This window comes from Periophthalmus magnuspinnatus, chromosome 15 (genome assembly GCF_009829125.3).
Source record: "Periophthalmus magnuspinnatus isolate fPerMag1 chromosome 15, fPerMag1.2.pri, whole genome shotgun sequence".
Taxonomy (NCBI): domain Eukaryota; kingdom Metazoa; phylum Chordata; class Actinopteri; order Gobiiformes; family Gobiidae; genus Periophthalmus; species Periophthalmus magnuspinnatus.
In genome coordinates this window covers 17,557,255-17,580,006 of record NC_047140.1, presented here as the reverse complement: position 1 = coordinate 17,580,006, position 22,752 = coordinate 17,557,255, and the positions used below count along the sequence as shown (strand labels likewise).

At 37.4% G+C, this 22,752-nt stretch overlaps 1 protein-coding gene across 2 annotated transcripts in view; it reads left to right on the top strand.

The window, feature by feature from the left end:
* LOC117382438 (inositol polyphosphate-5-phosphatase A) overlaps window positions 1-22,752 on the top strand; it is a 228,377-nt gene that overhangs the window by 43,729 nt on the left and 161,896 nt on the right. For both annotated transcript variants that reach the window (XM_033979617.2, XM_033979618.2), the window contains exon 2: window positions 6,350-6,391. In XM_033979617.2, the coding sequence (XP_033835508.1) occupies window positions 6,350-6,391 (42 nt within the window). The remainder of the gene's footprint in view (window positions 1-6,349; window positions 6,392-22,752) is intronic.

The following is a 22,752-nucleotide window of genomic DNA, read 5'->3' as shown; positions in this document are numbered from 1 at the left end:
CCATTAAAAAGCCCAGGCTGAAAATCAAAGTTTTGAAACTGTTTGATCTCGATTTGGTTAAGTTAGATTAATTGCACAGCCTTATAGCTTGCAAAGTTAACACAGAAAGCTTTCACTTGTTTATGGGATCAAACCCAGAATGCTGTGTTTGTGAGCTGGCTAACCACTCTCCCACCAAACTGGGAGTAAACATGTTGTACAGAGGAGTAGTTCTGGTTAAGTATTGTGAGATTAAACATGAAATTGCTTGATGTAAGAGAAGGGAATGCAGATAATGGGGTTACATGGGTCAATGGATAAGAAGCAGTTTGTTGATTACAATGGAAATACTGTGACTTTTCTGGCTAAATAACAGTAGCTGACTTGCTTGAGCCCTAGCAAACAGTGAAATACTTAATGAAAACACGATGTAGGAGTGAAAGAGCTGTATAACGCAGTCTCATGTGGAGGTCATTTAGCTCTCCCCAGGGGTCTGTAACAGAAGGGGCTTCACGTCAGTTCCCATTGGTCCAAACTGTGGCTCTGAGGCAGGACTTGGGAATGCTATTACCTCAACAACATTAGAAACAGCAGTCGACTCAGCATGGCGGAGATGGAGGAGGAATGTTTGAGTAAAGCAGAGACATCGGCAGCACGCAGGCAGCTCAGGTCACGACCTCCGACCCGGGTCAAGATGAACAGTATTGGTTTCATATGTTATCTCCACCCACGAGCAAGAGTTTTGTAGTCACTTATTCATCAACTGAACTATGAATTCATCACATCTTTACTCGGCCTGTCATGATAATTACTATATCGAGTTATAGTTCAATATTTGATAGGCGGATACATTTTGACGGTCAATATTTACTGTGGGTACTTATTTTTTGTAGTGGAGAACATTTACCAGTAGTTTTCTGTGCTACGATAAGATTTAAGCTGTAGATGGTTGAATAACTAATTATAGCTACAAACTTCCTACTAAGAGTTTCTTTTTACTATTTATTTGTTGGAGTTGATGTTTTTAACCATATTTATAATAGTTCCCCCCCCCCCCCCCCCCCCAGAATCCTATTTTAGGGTTATTCAGTGGCATAAATTTGTTTCAATATTATCATTTACCATCTATATTTTCCTCAGAATGTTTAACCGTGACACACCTAATCTGGACAGTGCTATTAGATTTGATTATTATATTTAGTTTTTGTAATGTTGTAGAGTGAGTGTATCTCCCACTTAAATACTTTGTAACACACAGCACCTTATTTAGCCTTAATAAAGCATGAACAAAGACTTCATAATGAACAAATAGTTTATCAACACTAATTCAAACGCTACTTCAGCTATTAACTACTTAATTAATACCTTAATTAGCATTTCTACACCAGAATATACAATAACATATATATAACGCTTTGTTTATTATAATTTCAGTCTTTGTTTATGCTTTTTATTAAGGATAATTAAGGTGTAGTTGTTATAAAGTGGTGCCAAATGTTTTCTTTCATGATGTTAAAACTAAAATAAAACTATTTTGCATGAACTGATACAGAGATTGAATTTTATCCAAATCGAATGATGAATGACTCAAACTTCTGCTGACAACATTGTTGTCTAAGTAATCTAGACTCTAAACGGTGTGCTTCCTGTGGGCTCTGAGGTTTCCGACACTTACAACATCAGCTCAAAGTGCCTCGTAATCCTCCTCTATTGTAACAGCTCTCTTATGCTGTATTCTCTGACGTATTTGATAAAACCAGAGATCGTGTCACCTTGTCTCATCCAGCCAGTACTTTGCATAGCATTTGTTTAATTCAAAGATTGGACATTTGCAAGTGGCAAATATCAGGGGATTGGCTCTGACTGAACTGTTCTGAAGAGTCTGGTGGGACTCGAAAGCAGTGCAGCTCAAATAATGTGTCCTAGATTTTAGTTTGTCACATTTTGTACAATTCCACTAAAGGTACAATGCACAATTGTGTCTGAAAATGGCTGAAAATTGTCTTCTTTTTATTTATTTATTTTTTTAGCAAATTTGAACATGCAGACACACAGCATTTGACCTGTATATTTGTACTTTTTGAGATAATAATTGTATTGAGATATTAAATTAAATTATAATTTCATTTTAACATTTTTAGACCGAAATTGTGTTTAAATCTGTTTTCAGATATTGCAGTTGTTATACAACATCTATAATCAAATGTGTACGTACAGTATTGACTGCTACTGGGCAGGGCTCTTATAAAGGGATTCTGCATCTTGATCTTGAAGAGACTGGCAGGTTAAATATGCAGAGAAATGTAAGACAGCTGACAAGGTAATAATCACCGGATGCAAATTGTCTCTTATCCATGCTCCACAAAATGGGGAAGGATTGGGCTAATTTAAATGGTAAATGGTCACATTTTTGTATAGCACTTTTCCACCTTCAGGGCATTCAAAGTGCTTTACATCAAGGAACCACTCACCCATTCACACACAGTGTATGCAAACACTGGGGGCAAGGTGGGTTAAGTGTCTTGCCCAAGGACACAGAGACAGCAGGCATCTGTGGGAGCTGGAAACTCAATGCCAACCTGTGGGTCAGGGGTTCTGACCACTCAACTAATGACGTTTATGTCGAGAGCGGGATTCAAGCCACCAACATTCGGATCAGTGGATCTGACACTCTACCAACTGAGCTGTGATTTTAAATAGATCAAAACCAGAGCAGAGGCTGCAGCTCCCCACGCTGTCTCCAGAAGTAGGCCACGATCTGAGCAGAAAAAACAAGAGGAGGTGGAAGACAATCAAAAACACCAGAAACAGGAAGTAAACAATAGGGGAGGAGTATTTTAGGCTCGGTCATGGTGCAGCCTGGGATCCAGAATACACACTTCTTCAAGATGTGAGTCTGACCACTGTTGAATCTTCCCAAGTTCAGATGTGGTTGATAGGTGGATTAGCAAACAGGTAAATCACTCCGTATAACAAACACACATATGTGGCTGTTTATGAGGAAAAAAGGAAAGGGAAAAAATCACAGGAGCCTGAAAAATCTGATTACACAAACATGTTTGGTTCTGGCTTGAGAGACGACTGAGGGAGTATAAAAAATAGAGATGTATCATTTTGGATTTGTCAGGCAAGTGCAGCCAACTTAATAATTGACTGTAAAATAACTTCAGAAGAATCAAGGACTTCATAAATAGTTTAGATAGGTAGAGCTGTCCTGGCTGTTGCATGTAGTTCATTCAGTTCTGTCTCCAGGGCTTCAGCCTCTGAGGACAGTTAGCTGCTCAAACATCTGTCAGACGAGAGACAGACTCAGAGCTGGGTCAGGCTAAACTAGAACTCTTGTCTCTGAAGTGGGTTTTCACAAGTTTCACCTTAATGCCCTACATTTATACTTCTAAAATTGGTTAAAGAGATGGTATGTAAGATTTTGATTTTTATAAACATGCCCTATCTGTGTCCCAAGAGTTAGACATGTTCAAATCAAATATTGATTTTACTGATAAACAATTGTAATGTTGATTTATTCTTCATTACTAAAACACTGGGCATGATGTTATTTATTTATGTTAGAATTTGGTGTTCACATGAGTCTTTCATTTGGGTTGCCAGTTTCAAAGCTGAAATCCAGTTGGGTTAAACCTAAAGGACTCACACTGTTCATATACTGAGAATGAGACAACTTGTATGTGTCCTCTATGTATGGCATTTACAACTAAAGTTAATATTACATTTATTTCAACCTGGAAAGACTCAGACAGACACAAAAGAAAAGTATTAGAGTTTACTGGATGAGTTATCTTTGGCGCTCAGACCCCAGCAGAAGACATTGCGATGAAAGGTCTGGCCAGTTTGATGACGTTTAGGGAGTTCTCTTCGCCCTGGGACCTGAACACCGGAGGTAATAGAGGTCAGGCTGAAGGAGTGAAGGGATGATGAGATGATGGAAAGCCAAGGAGGTGACGGGGAAGACGTAGGGCGCGGCACAAACTGAAGTGGCCATTTAGCTACGATGGGGGTTTAAGTTGAGCAGACTGGGAGCTGATTGGACGAAAAGAAGGAGCAGAGAGCAGCGCGGAGGAGTAATAAGACGAGGTGATGAAGGCTGAGGACCAGGCAAAATCTGGAGAAGTTGCAGTTAAATCTTCCTGGCTGAATTTACCCCAGCTCCCAGCTTAATACTTTGTGGGGAAAAAATTGTTTTAAGATTATTATGCAGGTAAAGTGCACTGTCCAAACGTCCAAAAATGTATTCACTAACACCTTAGGAAACTGCACATTTTTAAAAGAAAGGAAAGTTAATGTGGGACTCATTGTTACTGTATAATGTTTGTTTAAAGTTGGTCTAGTTTTATCAGCTCTTTGGCATCTCCCATCACGCCCTCCTCTCCTGCTCATGTTGAAGTGTCACTTTGCCCAGTCACGCTCCACTTAATGTTTGATCGATGCCTGAAAACAATGCAAAACAATGGGTTTGACCTGCTCTAGTGAAGTCAGGGCTTGTAACTAGTGCCACAAATCCACATCATGACGTTTCTGTGCCTCTGTTTCACATCCGCGTCTGCTTTTGTTGCTGTGTGTATGTGACTGATGACAGGCTGTAGAGCTCATGTCCTTATATAGGCCTCTGCTGTGTCGGACGGGCCCAGACTGGAGCTGTGGTGGTACAGAGCTCTCCCTCTCACCCCTCACTGAGGCTAGAAGGCCTGGGATAGTACTGCGGAGGTGGCTCAGGACATGCCAATAGGGTAGTGTACGAGGCTGTTAATGTTTTGTCATTATTTGGATACAGGAGTGCCATCTTGGAATTGGGCCAGACGGAGATGCCATTTAATTTTGATTTGGATTTGAGTGGTGTCAAAATCATTTCTAAGTTGCCACCTGCTGTCAAGAAAAGTATATCTGTAAGGTAGCAACTTGGCACCGCACCAATACCCTTATTCTTCATATTACTTTTCAGGTACCACTACTACAATATAGGGTCATGTTTTGCATATTTCTCAACTCGGAGGTAAATAATAAATGTCTTGTTTCCATGGTAACATTTCTCCTTTCTCTCCCTGATGCAGCACCTTCCTTTTTAGCTGTATTGAAACATAGTAGCTGATGTCATCAACACTTCCTCGGGTATGATGCTAACTAGAGGCATGCACCGTCTGAGGCTTTGTTAGACTTTAATCTGATCTTTTTTATCACAATCTGACCAGAAAGAACTGACTTAGTTGGAATTACAAGAAGTAAGATGATTTTTACTGTTAAACATGCCCTTTAAATAACATTACAGTCACAAACTAGCATTAGCCAACAGTTTTCTCCTGGAAAAGTGTTTGTATTGATTTTTTAAGACTATTTTAAAGCTTTGTTGGCTGTGTTTGCTAATGTTTATATTGTGTCGCCATGGTAACTACTGATCATTGCTCCATACACATGCATGCATGTCTGTGGAGCGATGTTCGCGTGAGATCACTGCAAAGTATCAATATCCCCTTGCTTATCCTCATCATAGCATTGTTTTTGTTTTTTTAATTTTTTTTAGCACACTCCAAACTTAGCTCTAGCATTCATACTCACTCAAAGTTAGCCCTAGCATCCTCACTCACACAATCGACATAGAAAGATCTGTCCATAAATGGTAGACTGCCTCAGGTTGTGGTTTCCACTGCTCTGATGAAACACTAGTCCATATCTGTGAGTGGCCTTTTAAAGTGGGACTGAGGGGTAACTGATAGAGGGGACCTGAGGTAAAGAAGTAAAAAGACCATAAAGTACACAGACTGATGGACCTTGAGTAAATATACTACTGTGGAGGGGTGATGCACTCAAGTTAAATTTCACAATTTGTATGTTACTAGGTCAAATTTACTATAATCCTATGTTCGACCTATTGTTTTGTGTTGCTATGGCATGAGCAGTGGGTGAGTAGAGTGTGGGATCCTTCTCCTGACTGAGAGATAACTATTATCATTTAATAATTTGTGTCAGTAGCAATTTCATTACTGTTCATTTCAGTACTGTAATCCCCCTTTTCTGAATAGTCAACACAGTATTATCATTATAACAAGTGACATATTTGGTTAGAATTGTCAAACCTTTATAAACGCAAAATAATACGATAATTTGATTTCAAAACACTGGCTGCATTTACATTGTCAGTAAAATCAGATAAGTGAAGAACTGATTATTGTGTTGTAATCCACATCAGAAATCTGATAATTACATATTGTATGTGTCTTACATTAGATTGATCATTATCTAATTTTCTGAGTTGTCAGATGATTAAATTGACATTTCAATCTTTTGGTGTGCATATAAATGTAGCCACTGTCAGGAAATCTTTATCTTGTCACTGATTATCTCTTTTTGTCTTTTGCAGCCTGAAAACCTACAGAAGAACTGGCTACGGGAGTTTTACCAGGTAAGACAAAATATAAGTTATTTGTTTTTTCATGAACTATAGCTGCTCATGTCATCAAAATCTTTACTGCAAATGGAAAATCGTTTGGGAAAAAAAAAAAAAAAAAGCATCTCAGGTGACTCAGTGGAGAGCAGCTCAGTGTTTCTGCCTGAGGATTCAGACCTTCTGTCAATGCACCAGTTAATATAATAAGCAGCTTCATGACAAATAACCAGAGTCACATTTTAGCATTAAGCTGATGTCCTGTTTTTGCTTGAAATGTGTTGAATCTCTGTGGCTAAAGTTTGTGCTGAATTTACAGATTGTAGTAACATACATAGATGACACTGATAATCTGAACTGAGTTGGTTTTGATGGTGGCATAACTTGTTTTTGTGTATTTCTTTCTGTTTGTTGAATCTTACTGTGTATTAGTACTTCCAATATTTAGCTAAAAAACTATTAATCATATGGTTTAAAAGTTCTTTCAACAGACAATAAACATGCCTGTGTGACTGAACAATGCCACCGTATTTTTATATAGACCTACAAATACTATTACCCTAGTTTATTTGTGCAGAGAAGACAGACTTAAACACTGTGTCAGCTTTTATTTAGTTTTGACAGTTCCAGTAACTGCAGATGTAGCCTATCAACCATAAACTGACCTCAACCACAATGCAAAACAAATATTCAACCAAGGACAATCAAGGCCTGAATAACTACTCTGCTATAACAGATTATAACTTTGTGTTGTCAACTTTAAGTGCAGCTCTAATCCTTCTAATTCTCCTTTTTATTTGAATATTCACTTAGAACTCGATGAACTTTGCTTTAATCACATACAGTATTGACCAATAAGGAAATTACAGCATCACCAACCCATAATAAACCCCTCCATAAGGCCGTATAATCAGCGCTGACACGTAGCATCCCTCTCTCCTCTTTATGTGGACATCTGCTGCGGCTGGCTCACTTCACAGCTGTAATAGGGTTAGCATTAGCGTGGTTAGCATTAGTTGATTTACAGTAGCAGATTTATTGTTAGCTTTAGCAATGGAGGCAGAGCTCTGCAGTGCTAGTGTCATGGGACTGTAATTGCATGGCTCAGGGCTCCTGCATGTGATCCAATCTGCACCTCAACGTGTCAGTCCACTCCAATAGAAATGAGAGATCTACTAATATGTTTGTTTGTTTTTTTCATGGCCGATGTGATTCTCATTGTTTAGAATACAGAGCAACTCATGGCCCGTAGTTATAATTTCACTACAAACCTGTATAAGAGCTATGTGGTCATGTTTTGTGCAGCTATCTCTTCATATTAAAGTGTTAAAATAAAGCTTTGTGAGTATTTTTTTAGGCAGCAGATTGACCAAAACAAAATAAAGCCGATAGCCCATACACTAAACAGTCCAAATATCGACCAACCGATATATATCGATCTGTCACTCTTAGAAATGTGTCATCTGTGAAGGTAATTAAAAGTTTTAGGGCTACAACTACATTTTTTTTTTTTTTTTTTCATTTATTCATTGTTTATCAGCAAAACAATGTTCCAGTACAATGTTCAAGTACATCTGACCAGCAAGACACACCCTTACATCATAAATTTAATACAACATCATTTTCAGGAGATTTACAGTCATATCATTATTATGTATTATAGAAATAATGGTATTGCAAATAAACAAGACAAGGATGAAATGTACACTACTGAAAATAAATGCATAAATAAATTCAATAAACAATAATCATATCAATAAAAATACTAATACAAAAAATAAATACATACAAATAATAATAATAATAAAAACTAAAAATAAAATAAATAATTTATAAAAAATAAATAAATACATAAATAAATAAACCTGAGAAAAAATAAAATAAAAACAATCGTACAGGTAAAATCAGTCAGTGTTCCCTTCATTGAGAGGTGTTTGTAGTCCCTCAAAATAATTAAAAAAAGGATCCAGATCTCTAAAAATTGCTGTGTGCTTCTCTTTAAAGTGTATCTAATTTTTTTTCCAATTTCAAAAAATACATAACATCTCTTATCCCTCTAGCAAAAGAAGGTGGGAATTGTTGTTTCCAATTAAGTAGAATGACTCTTCTTGCAGTGAGTGAAGTAAGGGCTACAAGATTAATTACAATCAAATAAAATGCCAATTAGAATATGCCAATTCTGCAAACAACAATATATCCTGTCTCTGTGGGATCCTGTATATAAACCCGCTAACCCTGTAGTTTAGACTTTTAGGGTTGTCCAAAAATACCCAGAGACATAGTGATAGTAAAACTAGTATTGAAACAAGATACTAATACTAAAAAAAGTGTAAAATATGACATGATGATCTTAAAAAAATTACTTATGTTGTTTTGAATTGTGTTGAAATTGAATTATGTTGTAAAAAATAACATGGTATTGAAATCTGTATTTGTCTTTTCCTTAGTAATGAAATCTAGTTTGACATTTAAGTATCCCGACAACACTGACCTCTACAAACATCTTCTGAAATGCTTGAGATTCTTGCGTTAGTTAGTTTACTTTACACTTTGTAGCTAAAGTGAAAGCAGCGGTTCATGTTTTGAATCTGTTTGATCTGCATGAACCTTGAAAAACCACAACTGTTTCCACTGAGCCAGGGAAGTGTGTCAGAAGCACTACTACTGCAGCCGCAATGTAACGCCATATGTTTAAGTAGGAGAGTGAAATTTATAGTATTTTAATCAAGATTCAGTCATTTTTAATCGTCAGTGATCAGCTTGGGTCATTTTAATGTATATGTCTGCAGCCTGTCATCTGTCAGTATAAGCATGCGGTTTATTTAGAAATGGAGTAGAAATTCCTCTACAAAAAGTTAAATATCCTGTTGTTTAAATCTTGTTGTACCTGTAGTTTTGACCTCTACAAACGTGTTTTAAATGTTTGTGATTCCTGTGTTATTCCATCAGTTCATACATGAGTCTTTTCTCATACGTTTGTGCTCTTGACCTTGTTTACAATGTGCTATCTGAACATAATCACACTTTTTAAACATATGTTGCAAATCTAATCGCAATACTTGACTGAAAAAGCAGAGGGCGCACTGCGGATTGCAATTTTGCTGTCAAAAGTGGACTGCTTTTACCGAATAATGCATGTTTAATTAGGTTTAGTTATAGTTTTAAGGACTTTTTATAGTCAATCACAAAGTCCTTGGTGTCAGACAAACATATGCACAACTATAAATATGCCAAGTTCATTTTGAATTAAAAACTTTTTCAGAGCTGTCAAAAATGTATTCCTCTGTCTAGACTCGCTCCCCCTGGTCTTGTCAGAATACTAAAGTTTCAAACTCTATTTCCGCACTAAGAAATTCATTCAGTACTCATTACCGATTACAGTACCACAATGAAGATGCCATTTTCATATACAAAATACTAGTACTTTATAAAATTTTGCATGAGATCTTATATACGTTGTGAGAAAATCATGCTAAAACGGTTCAGGAAAGCTCAAATTTTGTCCTGTGTTTTTGCAATATCAATAAATGTTCAAATGAATATCTAGTTTTGATATTAATTTGCGGGGCTTAGACATCAGTTATCTCCTATTTATAACTCCATCCTCAGGCCTAAATCAAAACAAGGACAACAATAGGGATAGCCAGTGTGCTAATAGGTGTGAGAGCACCAATTAAGAGCCTGGACGGTTATGCATAATATGACTCAGGCACAGTTTAAACAAATAGAAGCTGTATACAAATACGTGGGTTGGTTTTAGTGTGGTTTTAGCTCCTCCCTTCCGACATATATAAAGCAGTGTCCACCAGCAATCTGAACAGAAATGAAGAAGTTTTAGTATCGATTAGTATCTGATTTTCAATAGTTTTGACAGCTCCTACTCCTCCTCCACACTATGGTCTCTAAAAAGGCATCATTTCCACTGCCTTTGGATCAATATTGTGACAGAGCTTTGGAAGAATGCCTCAGGGACTGTTCAATGGCCTCACTAATGAATTCAGAGCATCATTTCACGCTGTCGCCCAAATCTCTCCCTCCCTGGAAGAGTTTCATTGAATCTCTTTGTGTTTGTCCAAATGGTCTGCACTGCTCTGGCCTTGACTTGGCTACTGTTTGTTTACAAAGGAGTCTGCAGTTAGTTTTCTGCACATTTTCTTGGTTTGTTTTCATAAAGATACATTTATGTGACTATTCTGGTATAAAGTAAGTGTGTATGTGCCCATATTATGCAAAATTTACCTTCAAAATGCTCTTTTCCACCTTATGATGTCACGACGCTGTAGTTTTCAAGTTAACAGCGACCTTCTAGCTTTTGTTTAATCAAGATTGGCAATTCCAGAGCTGAAATCATCCAGATGATTATAGTGAAGGTGCATGGAGTTTAAAAAAACGTGCAGCACTTCCTGTATTACCCCATGACATCGCAAGGTGTAGCAGAGTGTTTTCTGTTTGAGAGAAGAACTCAGCGTAAATGTGCAAAATTTGTGTGTTAAACATGTGTGAATGAAACAAAACACAACTCCAAGGTACGTCTGATGAGTAAACAACATTATAACATAGATCAGATAATAGTGTAACACGGGCCCTTTAAGCTCAAAACATGAACTGGTCACAAAAAATTTCGTACGACCTGTGTTTTTTTTTTTTTTTTTTTGATGAGGACGCAATAGGTTAAATGTCAGCTCAGCAAATCCTTAAAGACACACTGTAAGTTTTCTGGTGGAGAGTCTGCAACCTTTTTGTTTCCATGGAGATGTTATTACTTTGTCTGAAATGTTCCGCAGTATGGGGTTAACCTTGTCATAAGTCCATGGAGATAAAAAAGTGATGCCACCAGGGAAAGTTACAAGAGGCGACCCTATTCTCATTGTGTGTTTATGGTATTTTTCAACTATATAAACACCTCAAATCGAAGAAAAGTGAAAGTAGGGTGAATAGCTCGAGCGCAGCCAATCAGAGCGCTGCTGCTTTCGACTTGTACTTCTGGGTTGACGAGAAATACACAGGAAACTTCATTATTCACTGCAGACAGTACACAGCAGCCTCATTTTTCTCAAAGTGCTTTTACCATATACTCATTTATACGAAAAGCTTTAACGCCATACTGTGGAAAATTCCAATCAAACTCTTGAATACTTTTGATCACTCATTAGTTTGCTTTGTTTGAAATTTGCTGTTGCATTTTCAGAAACATCAGCTCAAAACACAGCTGTATACGTTCTGTTTTCTCCTCATCACGGCCGTGTCCTCTGTTATTGCACAAACATGAGTCAGAGCCAGAGGTTTGATTGAAATTTCCTCGGACGGCGTGGAGTGCTACCGTCTCACAATGCTACGCTTCATTCATAATATAGCAATGTTTCAAGGTTTAGCCTCAGAGCTTCAATAGAATGTGGAGTTTTTACTTGATGATGTTACCTTTAGATACACTCTTTCACTCAGCCCTTCGTTTTATAGCAGCTGATGAATTTTAAACCCATCACTGTACATGCTATGAAAATGTAGGTTGGCCATCACCTTCTGTCAGACGAGAACGACACTGTATAAAGTTTATTCATAAGGGACTACTTCATAAACTGCACCAAAATCTCACTTGCTTCTTGAAAATTCATATGGAAACTTTTAATACAAGATCTCATGATTGTATTAGACTAAAACCAGGCTGCACCAGCACTGAAATGATGGGGAAAAAGCTTTTGGTTATTTAGCTTCCCAAAAATGGAAGATATTTCAAGGACATGCAAAACTGGAACTGGATTTGGTGCCACACATGCACTTGAACTGACTTACGTACTTATTTGTTTTATTTGTTTTTTATTTATATTTTTTTGTATCTCATGAAAAGGAGTCTGAGTGCTCTCATTGGGCTCTCCCTGGACAAATAACGATGAAAATGTATTACCTTACGAAGTCGAAAAACAAGAAATTGTACGGACTATCTGTAACATTATTGTTTCCACCAGACCTGATTTTAAAAGTTGATTAATACAGTTGATGGATCCAATTAGGGGCGCAAGGTTAATCATAATCAAACTGAATTATATTTATTTAAGTGTCAGTATAAGACTTCTGCCAACCCTGTAGTTTACACCTGTTCAAACATGTTCTGAATTGCGATTAGTAGTTCATATTACAGACTTGAATGTAAATGCTTATGAATGATCTGAAAGAAGAAATAACAAATCACTTTGGAAGCTCATATTACACAATTTTCTGATATATACGTTGTTATAATGTTTCCTCATCACAGACCTACCTGGAGTTTTTTTGTTTGTACCAAAACTACTGAAACTGAAAACTACCACTTCATGACGTCACGAGGTGGAACAGAGCAGCCTAATAATGCAGGATTACTGAAACACATGTGAATGAAACATAACACAACTCCAGGTATGTTTTTGATGAGGTAACAACTTTATAACACCGCTAAAAGTTCACAAGAGTCAATTTTGCGTAATATAATACATCAATTAAAAAGTTATTCAGTCATTCAGTCATAACCGTGCAAATGTCAAGCGTAATGTTTTGAAATGCTCGTCAAGCTCGTAACCACAATATAAATATAAAAGACGTCACTGTTATTGCTGCATTTCCATATGTCACGATGCCAGTCCAATCTGAATAAGGGTGTGGACTGGAAAGTGAGGTAAGATTAAATAAACTAATGACTGAAATGATGCTTCAAACTCTTGATAGAAAACACACAAGCTGCTGTTTACATTTCCAGTGTAAGCTCCGGATGGTTCAGGCTCTCCCTAAAAGCACACACACAGCGACGTCAGCACAAGGAAAATACCTCCGGGACACTCTCAGAACTGTTTTACGATAAATATGCATACCAGAGGACAATGTGATGAAATGCTGGGGATTTGAACTACACTCAGATCATGGGTTTGCAGCTTGACAGTTTGGACTCTATATGAATACATTAAAGACATTATAGATTGTTAGGGCAATACGGCCTGAAAAGTGTGATTTTTTTATTTGATTTTATCTGGTAAAATTGTTTTGCAAACTACAGATAGATATTCGGTGATGATATTTAACCCATTGCCCGTTGGGGAAATCTTTGATCTTTATGAATGGGATGAAACAAAGTATTTCTTTAAACAAACAGCTCTCACATTCAAATTGACGTCACTGATTTCAAAGCAGTCAGCGTTTTAATCGATTTTTTTTGCCCAGCCCTTGCAGCACTATTCTGGAAATTGTTCCTGTGTGCAAAAACTTCTATTACAGTTGTTCTCAAATGTAGTTGCTTATTTAATTTAATTTATTTAACACAACAATGCACGGGAGAGCTGAATGATATGATAAAACGATCTAACAGATTTTTTTTTATAAGCGTTCTGATTCAGTTTGGTTTAAAGTTCACATTTTAAATCCAAACTAATCACATTTCAGAACGTGTTTGTACAGATCTAAAGCAGAGTTGGCAGTTTTTATACAGAATAAAACTGGATATTTTGTTGTTTGTTGAGGAAATTATGATACTTCAAAAATTGCAGCCTTTCTGATTTGCTAATTACATCCATTTAAATTACAATTTCAATTTGATTGCGATTAATCTTGCAGCCCTTTGTACGTTCACATATTGCAGAGGGGAAGAAGTAAAGGGGGACACAGTAGTGCAACATACTCCTACATTGCTTCAGTCATTCACACATCGCATTATAGCAGATAAGCAGCCGTGACTTCATGTTACATTTACAATATTATTAATCAAATATAAAATAGCTTGTTTTTATAATCAACTGAACTAACACTTTCCTTGTTGACTTCATTTTTCTGTAGACAACATCCTGCACAAGTTAAGTTAATTTTGGTAATGAAAACCATTTCTCAAAATAATGTGATGTTTGGGTTCGACATGCCTCCTCTTCAGACACTGCTCATCTGTCTACAATTTTGCCAGATAGGGCCAAAAAATACAAATACTTAAATACCAAAAGTTGAAATATCCAAGCGTAACTATTTTTGTATTACCTCGTGAAATCTATGTTCAATGCCGGAGTTGTAGTACACTTACTTATCTTGTTTTGGCTTGTCTTGTAAGAAACTCCCCCCAACCTATAGCTGGGAATCAAATTTTAATCGTGATTCAGCCATGTCTAATTGTCAAAGATCATTTTGAGTCTCCACAGTTAGTCCTTTGTCAGTAAAAGCATGTGGTTTGGAGCAAAGATGAGATTTTGGAGGAAGAATTTTGGCTTTTTTTTTTATGTCAAATAGCACAGATGAGACAAAATAAATTAGAAAAAAAAAAATAACGGTATTGACTATTGTAGGTTTGATTCAGCCCTACCTTAGCCTGATAAAGTCTAAGTCAGTGTCTGGTTGTACTCTGAAAGCCAAATGATCTCGATTTAGCCCATTTTATTTATTGATTATAATTGAACCTAATCATTACCACCTCTACTACAAATTATTGCCGTAAAATATTTCTGGCATGTGTATTTAAAACCGCTTTGAGCAGTTGAACCCGGTAACAGATCAGCTTTTTCTGCAATCATGCCAACTCGTCTCCGTAATTGCCATAGCGGCGTGCTCAGACGTGTCGATAGTAGACTCCAGCACGGTTACATAAGTGTGAGTGTGAATGCTTGTGTGTGAGTATGTCCCGGTACAGTGAGGAGTTACAGTAGTGAAAAGTGCCCCATGTGAACCGTCTCCTCATGCCACCTCTCCGCTGCTGCTACCGCTGACGTCATGGAAACACCAGGCCCGAACTGTTAGCACTCAGAGCTACACCCGCTAACACACACACACAGGAAAACGTGTTAGCGATTATCTGTTAGTCTCCTCTGTACTGCCGCAGCCTTTGAGCCTCAGGACCAGAATGTGTGTGTAAGCGGAACAACCACAGTGTTTGAGAATGAAAAGCACTTTGTAATAGGGGCTGCTTCAGTGGGGTTAATAATATGATTTAAGAGGCAAACTTGGTGGTAAATAATCATGTTTTCGAGGAAGACTTTGCCCCTCACAGTCAGTAATTAAATAAAAGCAACCAATTAACTCTTTGCATGCCAGCTGTTTGGTAGATAAAGCCTTTTCTACAAATCTTTACATGTATGATTGAAGTTTTTTGTTTTTTTTTTATCTCAAATGCATTTTTTGTTTAGTAAAACGAGGAAAAACAAGGAAAAAAAGGAACATGAGTAGGGAAATGTGAAACTTATGGAGATCCTGCCCTTTTTCAACCATTATATCCGTCACTGAACAAGACAATAGAATTATATTTAAAAAAACAACAAAAAACAACAAAAAACAAAAACGTTACATAATAATAGAGTAACCCTTAGACTACTACTGCAAGGTTCTACTAATTTTAATTTTATCCGGATGGGAGACCATTGGGAATACCAAGTCCCACAATGGGGCTGTAGTGCATATTGCTGTTGTGTCCTTAATGGTAATACACTTAATGGAATAACGTTTTTTTCAGGCTTTTAAACAATTTGGACTTCTCTGATCTACAAAAATAGCATCTTTTTCATCTCCATATGGTAAAAAAAAGTTACATCCCAATCGGATATTCCACTATATGTCTTTAGTTGACAGTTCAAGGCGCTCACAGCCAGAGCTAAGATAAAACGCTAAGAGGTACATTTGCATTTTCACCAGAGCAAAGTGTGTTATTGTAGGCTGAGATCTAAAAGTCTGGTTTAGCCCCCTGCTGGTTTAGTGTAACTTCAGCGAAAAATGCTTATCTCTTTAAGGAGGCAATGAACTTTTATTTGAATAATGATTAATCGTGCATTATTTTGTTAGTTGCAGTGTTAATATGAAGAAACACAATGGGCTTTTAAGACGAGTAATGCAACAAAAAATTATCCTTTATTACCCGACATGTTCAAATAGAAAATATTATTGTATTATTTGGTTATAGTCAATTAATCTTATTAGTTGTGATAACGAGAGGTGGGGAGATTATCAGTTGATTGATAAAACTGTGAATGCTGTTTTGAAGATATGCAAAACTTGAAAATCTAGGAAATAGTCTGTGATTTTAAAATGCTCCAAAAAGAGTAGTTTAAAATTAAATAAAGGATGCAAAGTGCTGTTGTAAACTTCCAAATCTGGGTTAAACATCTGCACTTTTTTTTTTACTAATTTAACATTTGTCTGATACTTACTCATATTTATCGACATGCTTGACACGCTGACACATTTCTGTTTGACTGACATGTTACTGTTATCAGCAAAAACTGCAAAAAACTAAAATAATTATATTAGTCTCGAATAAACTTTATTGTTCTCAAGAGACAATTTGTCTTGAGCAAAATGCTAAAGGTGCTGCAGACAAAACAGTAAAAGACATAGACGGTCATTTAAAACTCTACAACATTAAAAATAATAATAGTAGTTAGTAGCAGTAGTAATTATAGTAGTAGTAGCAGCAGTAGTAGTAGTAGTGGTAATAGTAGTAATAGTAGCACTAGTAGTAATAATATGCATAATAATAAGCATAATGATCCTGTAATAATCGTAATAATAACCCCGTCTGTTGACTTTCCTAGTTGACTTTCCTTTCCCGGACAACAACATCCTTTACAGTCAAGGTGGTTAAACTGGCTCTGTTTAAGGCTCCTCACACTGCGGACACTTACAGCAGGGAATCCCAGACCACACCCACCAGGAAATGAAATGATTCGCATGACGTGTCCAGGCCGTAGTCCATTTCTGTGGGTTGGGGTTTATTGCATTATTGGCAGCACATAGTTCACATTTTCTTTTACTTTTTTAGAGAATGTGAGGCCAGACTGCTTTAGCACAATGAAATGTTTCTTTGTCAAACGTGGAGTTTTAGAAATACAACAGGTTTAAGAATGCTCTTTAGAAAATGTCAATGTTACTTTAGAACAGAGCATAGTTGTGAAGTTCACTGATATTCCAACGCAAACCATCAGGAGGAAGCAAGTTCATGTCAAAATGTTGTTTTTGAAAATGCAAAATAAATAGTAAATGGTCACATTTTTATATCGTGCTTTTTCACCTTCAATACACTCAAAGCGCTTTACATCAACTAACTCACCCATTCACACACACACATACATCATACACCACTGTACACAGGCACCGGGGGCGAGGTGGGTTAAGGACACAATGGCAGCATTCAACTGTGGGAGCTGGAATCACAAATAAATATAGTAAATTTCCCAGTGTTGTCATTAAATGTTTTTTTCAAAATGTGCCTGTACCAACTTAAATACTTTTACTATGTCTGTAACACTGTAACATATTGTATATTAGGGTTGTCCCAAAAAATCAATACTGTACTAATCAAGGCTAAAATTGTATCAAAATGAGATACTCAAATATTGATGTTGAAATAAATAAATAAAAAAAGACTTTGACAGAATAGTATGGCTTATTGGAATTTGTATTAAACCACGTGATTCTACGAAGGTTAAAAAATATGTTCCATTGTCTAAAGTAAGAATGTTTTATTATCTTCTGGTATTCCAATTGGTACTGGAATGTCATGGTCACATTTTTATATAGCGCTTTTCCACCTTCAAGGCACTCAAAGCACTTTACATCAAGGAACCACTCACCCAGTCACACTTTTACACACATATTCACGCACACATGCAAACACTAGGGGGGATGTGGGTTAACCAAGGACAGCAGTCATCTGTGGGAGTTGGAATCGCACTGCCAAACTGTGGGTCAGTGAAGTTGACCTCTCTACAATCAAACTCACATGGTTTTCATGGCTGTATTAGGTTTGTTCAATGCACTAAAGTGGACACAGGTGGAGCAGGCGTCATACCAAGGGAGGTGTGCCATATCCAATTCACATACAACATTCATCAGAATAAATAAATTACACAGCATCGTAATCCCAGGGTAATGACGAAAGATGGAGTGCTTTTTCTGCAGTAGAAAGTTTCATGGGATTTGATATGGGTATTTCAAACAGGCTACAGGACGATCAGACAAGAGAAACAAATGAGAACCAGCCAAGATTCCCAAAGAGACAACATTATAAAATGACGAACCAATAATGGTGCTTTCTCTAAATGTTTAATTTTCTGAAATCCAATTTAACTCGATTCAAATTTGATGAGATTCTGTAACCTTATGCAAACATGTTTTCGCTTTTATACAGTCCAGTCCATTAAGAAATTCTTAGCTTGTAGTTTATACCTAATAAGTTGGGAGTAGAGTAGTGATGGAGCATTTGTCCACTGACTCGCTGGTGGTTCGTATCCCGCTCTCGACATAAACACCATTGGTTGAGCGTTCAGATCCGCTGACCTACAGGTTGGTGGTGCAATTCCAGCTCCCCCAGATGAATGCTGCCTTTGTGTCCTTGGGCAAGACACTTAACCCACCGTGCCCCCGGTGCCTGCGTACACTGGTGTATGAACGTGTGTGTGAATGGATGAGTGGTTCCTTGATGTAAAGCGCTTTGAGTTCTTTGAAAGTAGAAAAGCGCTTTATAAAACTGCAACTATTTACTGTTTAACTTCTTTTTGTTTGTTTTTTTCTTTCTGTTCAGTACAAATTATTATAAAACTGAAGTCAGATTATCGCTAATTCGCCATTCATCTTATAAATACTATCACTACATTACATACCGGCTGCTCCCAGGATTTCCCTCATTGTCCCTAAACAGACCACATGCTCTGGTTTGTCCTCAACACTCCATTAAATATTTGTTTGAAGGTTCTATATATGTAGTTTATCTCCAGCTTTGGACATTTAAACTGTTTTGACACATACGTAAATCAATGTATGCTATGTGTACAAAGCCACATTGACACGGTTTTTAAATATTGTCTGCAAATGGACCAAGGACTGCATCTTCACTGTGATCCAAAGAAAACCAAGCTGAAATAAATGTGTGGTAGAAATGAAAGTGATTCGCTTCATAGAGTCGTGAGTAGCTCAAATGATCAGTCTCATAATGTTGTACCCTGTTTGTTGTATGAAAGGAGAGGAACTTTATTTGATTCGACCAAAATTGTGCGTGTGTAGTACGTTTGCAGACAACTGAAAATTGCTGAAGGATACAATGGCAGTATAGAGAATGATGGTTGTTTGCATTAAACCGCTAACTTTTGGATTTACGGATTATCGTCTCAGCTTGAACTGCCTTTCATTCTTTCAATAAGAATCACTACTTAAACACAGACTTTTTAGAATAAAAAAAATCTACAGTATTCAAAAATCTGCATAGAAACTTCACCAAAACCTCCACTCTTTCTCTGAATTACTTGATAACTGGGACAAGCACTTGACACAGATACAGTAAAGGGAGCACAAGCCCACCTCACTCCAGAGATCTGCTCCTGATGATTTTCTGGTCTTGAAAATGGCGCCCGTGTAAAAGGGTTTGGCCCATTTGGATTAGCCACATTACAGTGTTTGTATCTGGGACTAAGCGTTCACCAGGAAGAGCCTCTCATAGTCTGTAGTGGGTCAGACGAGTTTCAGCTGTTTTTATCCACAGGCCAAAATAACACTTTGTGGAGCTTTGGCACGAAATCAGGTCAAACTGAGAAGCTTAAAGAGAAGAACGTGGAGAGAACACTGCTTTTGCTGAAGGGGTCTGCTAAAATTAGACAGATTGGTTGTATTTTTCCAGCCAAGTTTGGAATAAATCAATGTTTTTTTTTATCTAATGTCATTATTGGTTAACTAGGCTACTATAACAGGTATATTTAATACATTCTTTTTCTAGACAAAGGTTTAGTTTGTTTTCATACCTGACAGTTTCGACTATTTCCTATCGGTCTTCCTCAGAGCGGTCACGTGATGTTGCTGTGACATGTCTAGTCAGCTGATTTAAACAGGTTTTGGTACTGTTTTCCTACTGGTCGAGGCAGGACGACAGCGCCATCTGCAGTTTGACTTCTTCAGAACAGTATCCCAGGTGTGTGAGAGTAAAAAGGCCCCCTCGTCCCGGTTTAAAGTCCAATGAGCGTGCTTCTGAATTTCAATTACCCTTGGCTTCCCTTTTCTGCATGCCACTTGTATGACTTTGAACTTTGAAAACTTTGTAAATTTGACTTAAATCTGAAACTGAGAAACTTGATCTTTTGCGTTTAAACTTGTACCTTAATTTTGTACTCGCAGAGCCTCCTTTAGTTTGTTTTGTTTGTAGTGTAGCTTTAATTTTTATGGTTATTGTACCCTCAATTGTCACATTAAAAAAGAGCTATTTATTATTTCGTTTTATTTCCTTTCTCCCTCGTAAACGTTTTGTAACACCTCCTTCCTTTTACACATTTTTCTACATTTGGGTTGGAATTCTTTAGGTCCAGGCTGGATGGTATAATTCCTAATAAATGAATCTAAATACAGTAGTCATTATTAGTAAACTAGGCTATCATATTTGTAATTTTTATGGTTTAGTCAAAGGCGCATGCAGTCAGTCACTATTGAGGCTTTCATATTGTTGTCTCGCAATGTCACATGTATCTTTTTGTCCCTACTACCAATACATAAACTTCCTATCCACCATGCACCCTCGTGGCTTGTGTGTTGTTGTGACGGCCCCATATGGCTGTGTGTGGGTGTCTCTCTCCACAGCAGCTGTTATCATCAGAGAGGGCAAAAGTGTATTTTCATAAAAGCTCTGTTTGGCCTGTCAATATTTCAGCAGCACAAATGTCAACAGTGTTCCCTCTCACTCTGGGCTGTGGCATTAGGCTTATTTGTCTGTGTGTTTGTGTGTGTGTGTGTGTGTGTGTGTGTGTGTGTGTGTGTTAGAGTTTAAGGGGGTAAGGGCAGCAGAGATAGAGTTAATGAAATTACCTTCACATCACTGTTTTCTGCAGCCTGGAAAGATAAATAGTACAAGTATGCCACTGTTGTTCTGTGTTAATGCTGCAGCAACAGAGGAGATTATGTTATAACAAGTAGATAACATCATAGACAGTCATATCTTTAATTTATTCTACATCTTTTTACCTGCTTTTTTCCACACATTAGCAGTTTCCTATCGGTAAGGTTTAGGTTTCTATCTGTATTGAGAGGTGGAAGAGACTTTTAGACACTTTCCAAACAGCATGAATCAACGATTTGTTTTCATTTTCACAAATCTTATGCATGTTCAAAACTTTGATGTTTGCTGTTGAAGGTAATGCTGTTTCCCGCCTGCCCCGCTCATTTAGCAGGGAGTGGGACTTGGCAATGCTGTCAATCAAACATATTGCTAACGCTGGCGGGAAAAGAAGGTGCCTGATTTGTCTATTATTAATGATCATATCTTGGCCGTGTCCCAATTCGCCAAATGCACCTTTTGAAGGGTCCCTTCGAAGTACTCTTCAAAGTGTAGTTTGAAGGTTCCGGTCGAGAATCTGCCCTCCTCAGTGTAGCCGCCATCTTGCTGAAGTGGGACAGGTCTACACCACGGACCGCACTTCCACCGCTGTCTTTGAGCGTACGATACGCACATTACGTACGTTATTTTTAATGATTTATTATTTAATAGAAGAAAAGTCAAGATGTCGTCGTCACAGCCGTTTCTTTCTGTTTAGATTGAATATCAATAGGCAAATATAACGTTTGAGGTGATTTTTTTACTCAATTGTAGCTACTTCATAACTTTAACAGAATATACCTTGTGAAAACATAATAACAGAGACAGAGGTAATAATATAATTTTTACATTCATAGTCTATAAACCAGAGAACACTGATTAGTTGTACATATAATGGGATATTGCAGTTTAACAATTCGGTATTTTGGCCAGTGTCTACACCACTTTAATAACAGTAGAGGGCGCTGTTTCCCTTCTATGCCAGTTCTTTTCATCTGATTATTATAAGGTATTTTCTAGCAGTGCAGCGCTACATCAAGCTAGTATCTTGATTTACTAACACGAAAGTAAATGACACGTGCCCACGAGGGGCACAGACCTATGGAATGTACCGGAACTCATGAAGATTTTGTGCACGTCTCAGGACTCTCTTCTGTCCTTTCCTCAGAGTCCGTTGCTTCATTGTTCACATTACCTGTGTGGATCATTAAACTCTTCTGACTTTACGTTTCAGTCTCTTGGACTTTGACTCTTACAATAGAAACGAGCATTCTTACATTATTCTTATTGCAATAATAATTTCTAATGATAATAATGTCTCTTATTGTCTAGCAATAACTGCACATTCCTTTATTCCATGTAACTCTCCTCCTTTTTAATCATCAAACACACTGTACAGATCTTTATTCAGATTTAAAAGTTTCATGTCACACTGTTGTAGATGAGGTAAACCAGTACGCACATTTGAACGTGTATTGCGCAGTGGACTCCATTTTCTTCTCTTTTTTGCGCAGCCGCGGTGCATGATGGGATATAGAAGTGCGTGAAGTGTGCACGGATGCACGCTTCGGTTACATCCGATCTCCATGGAAACGGTGCAAAG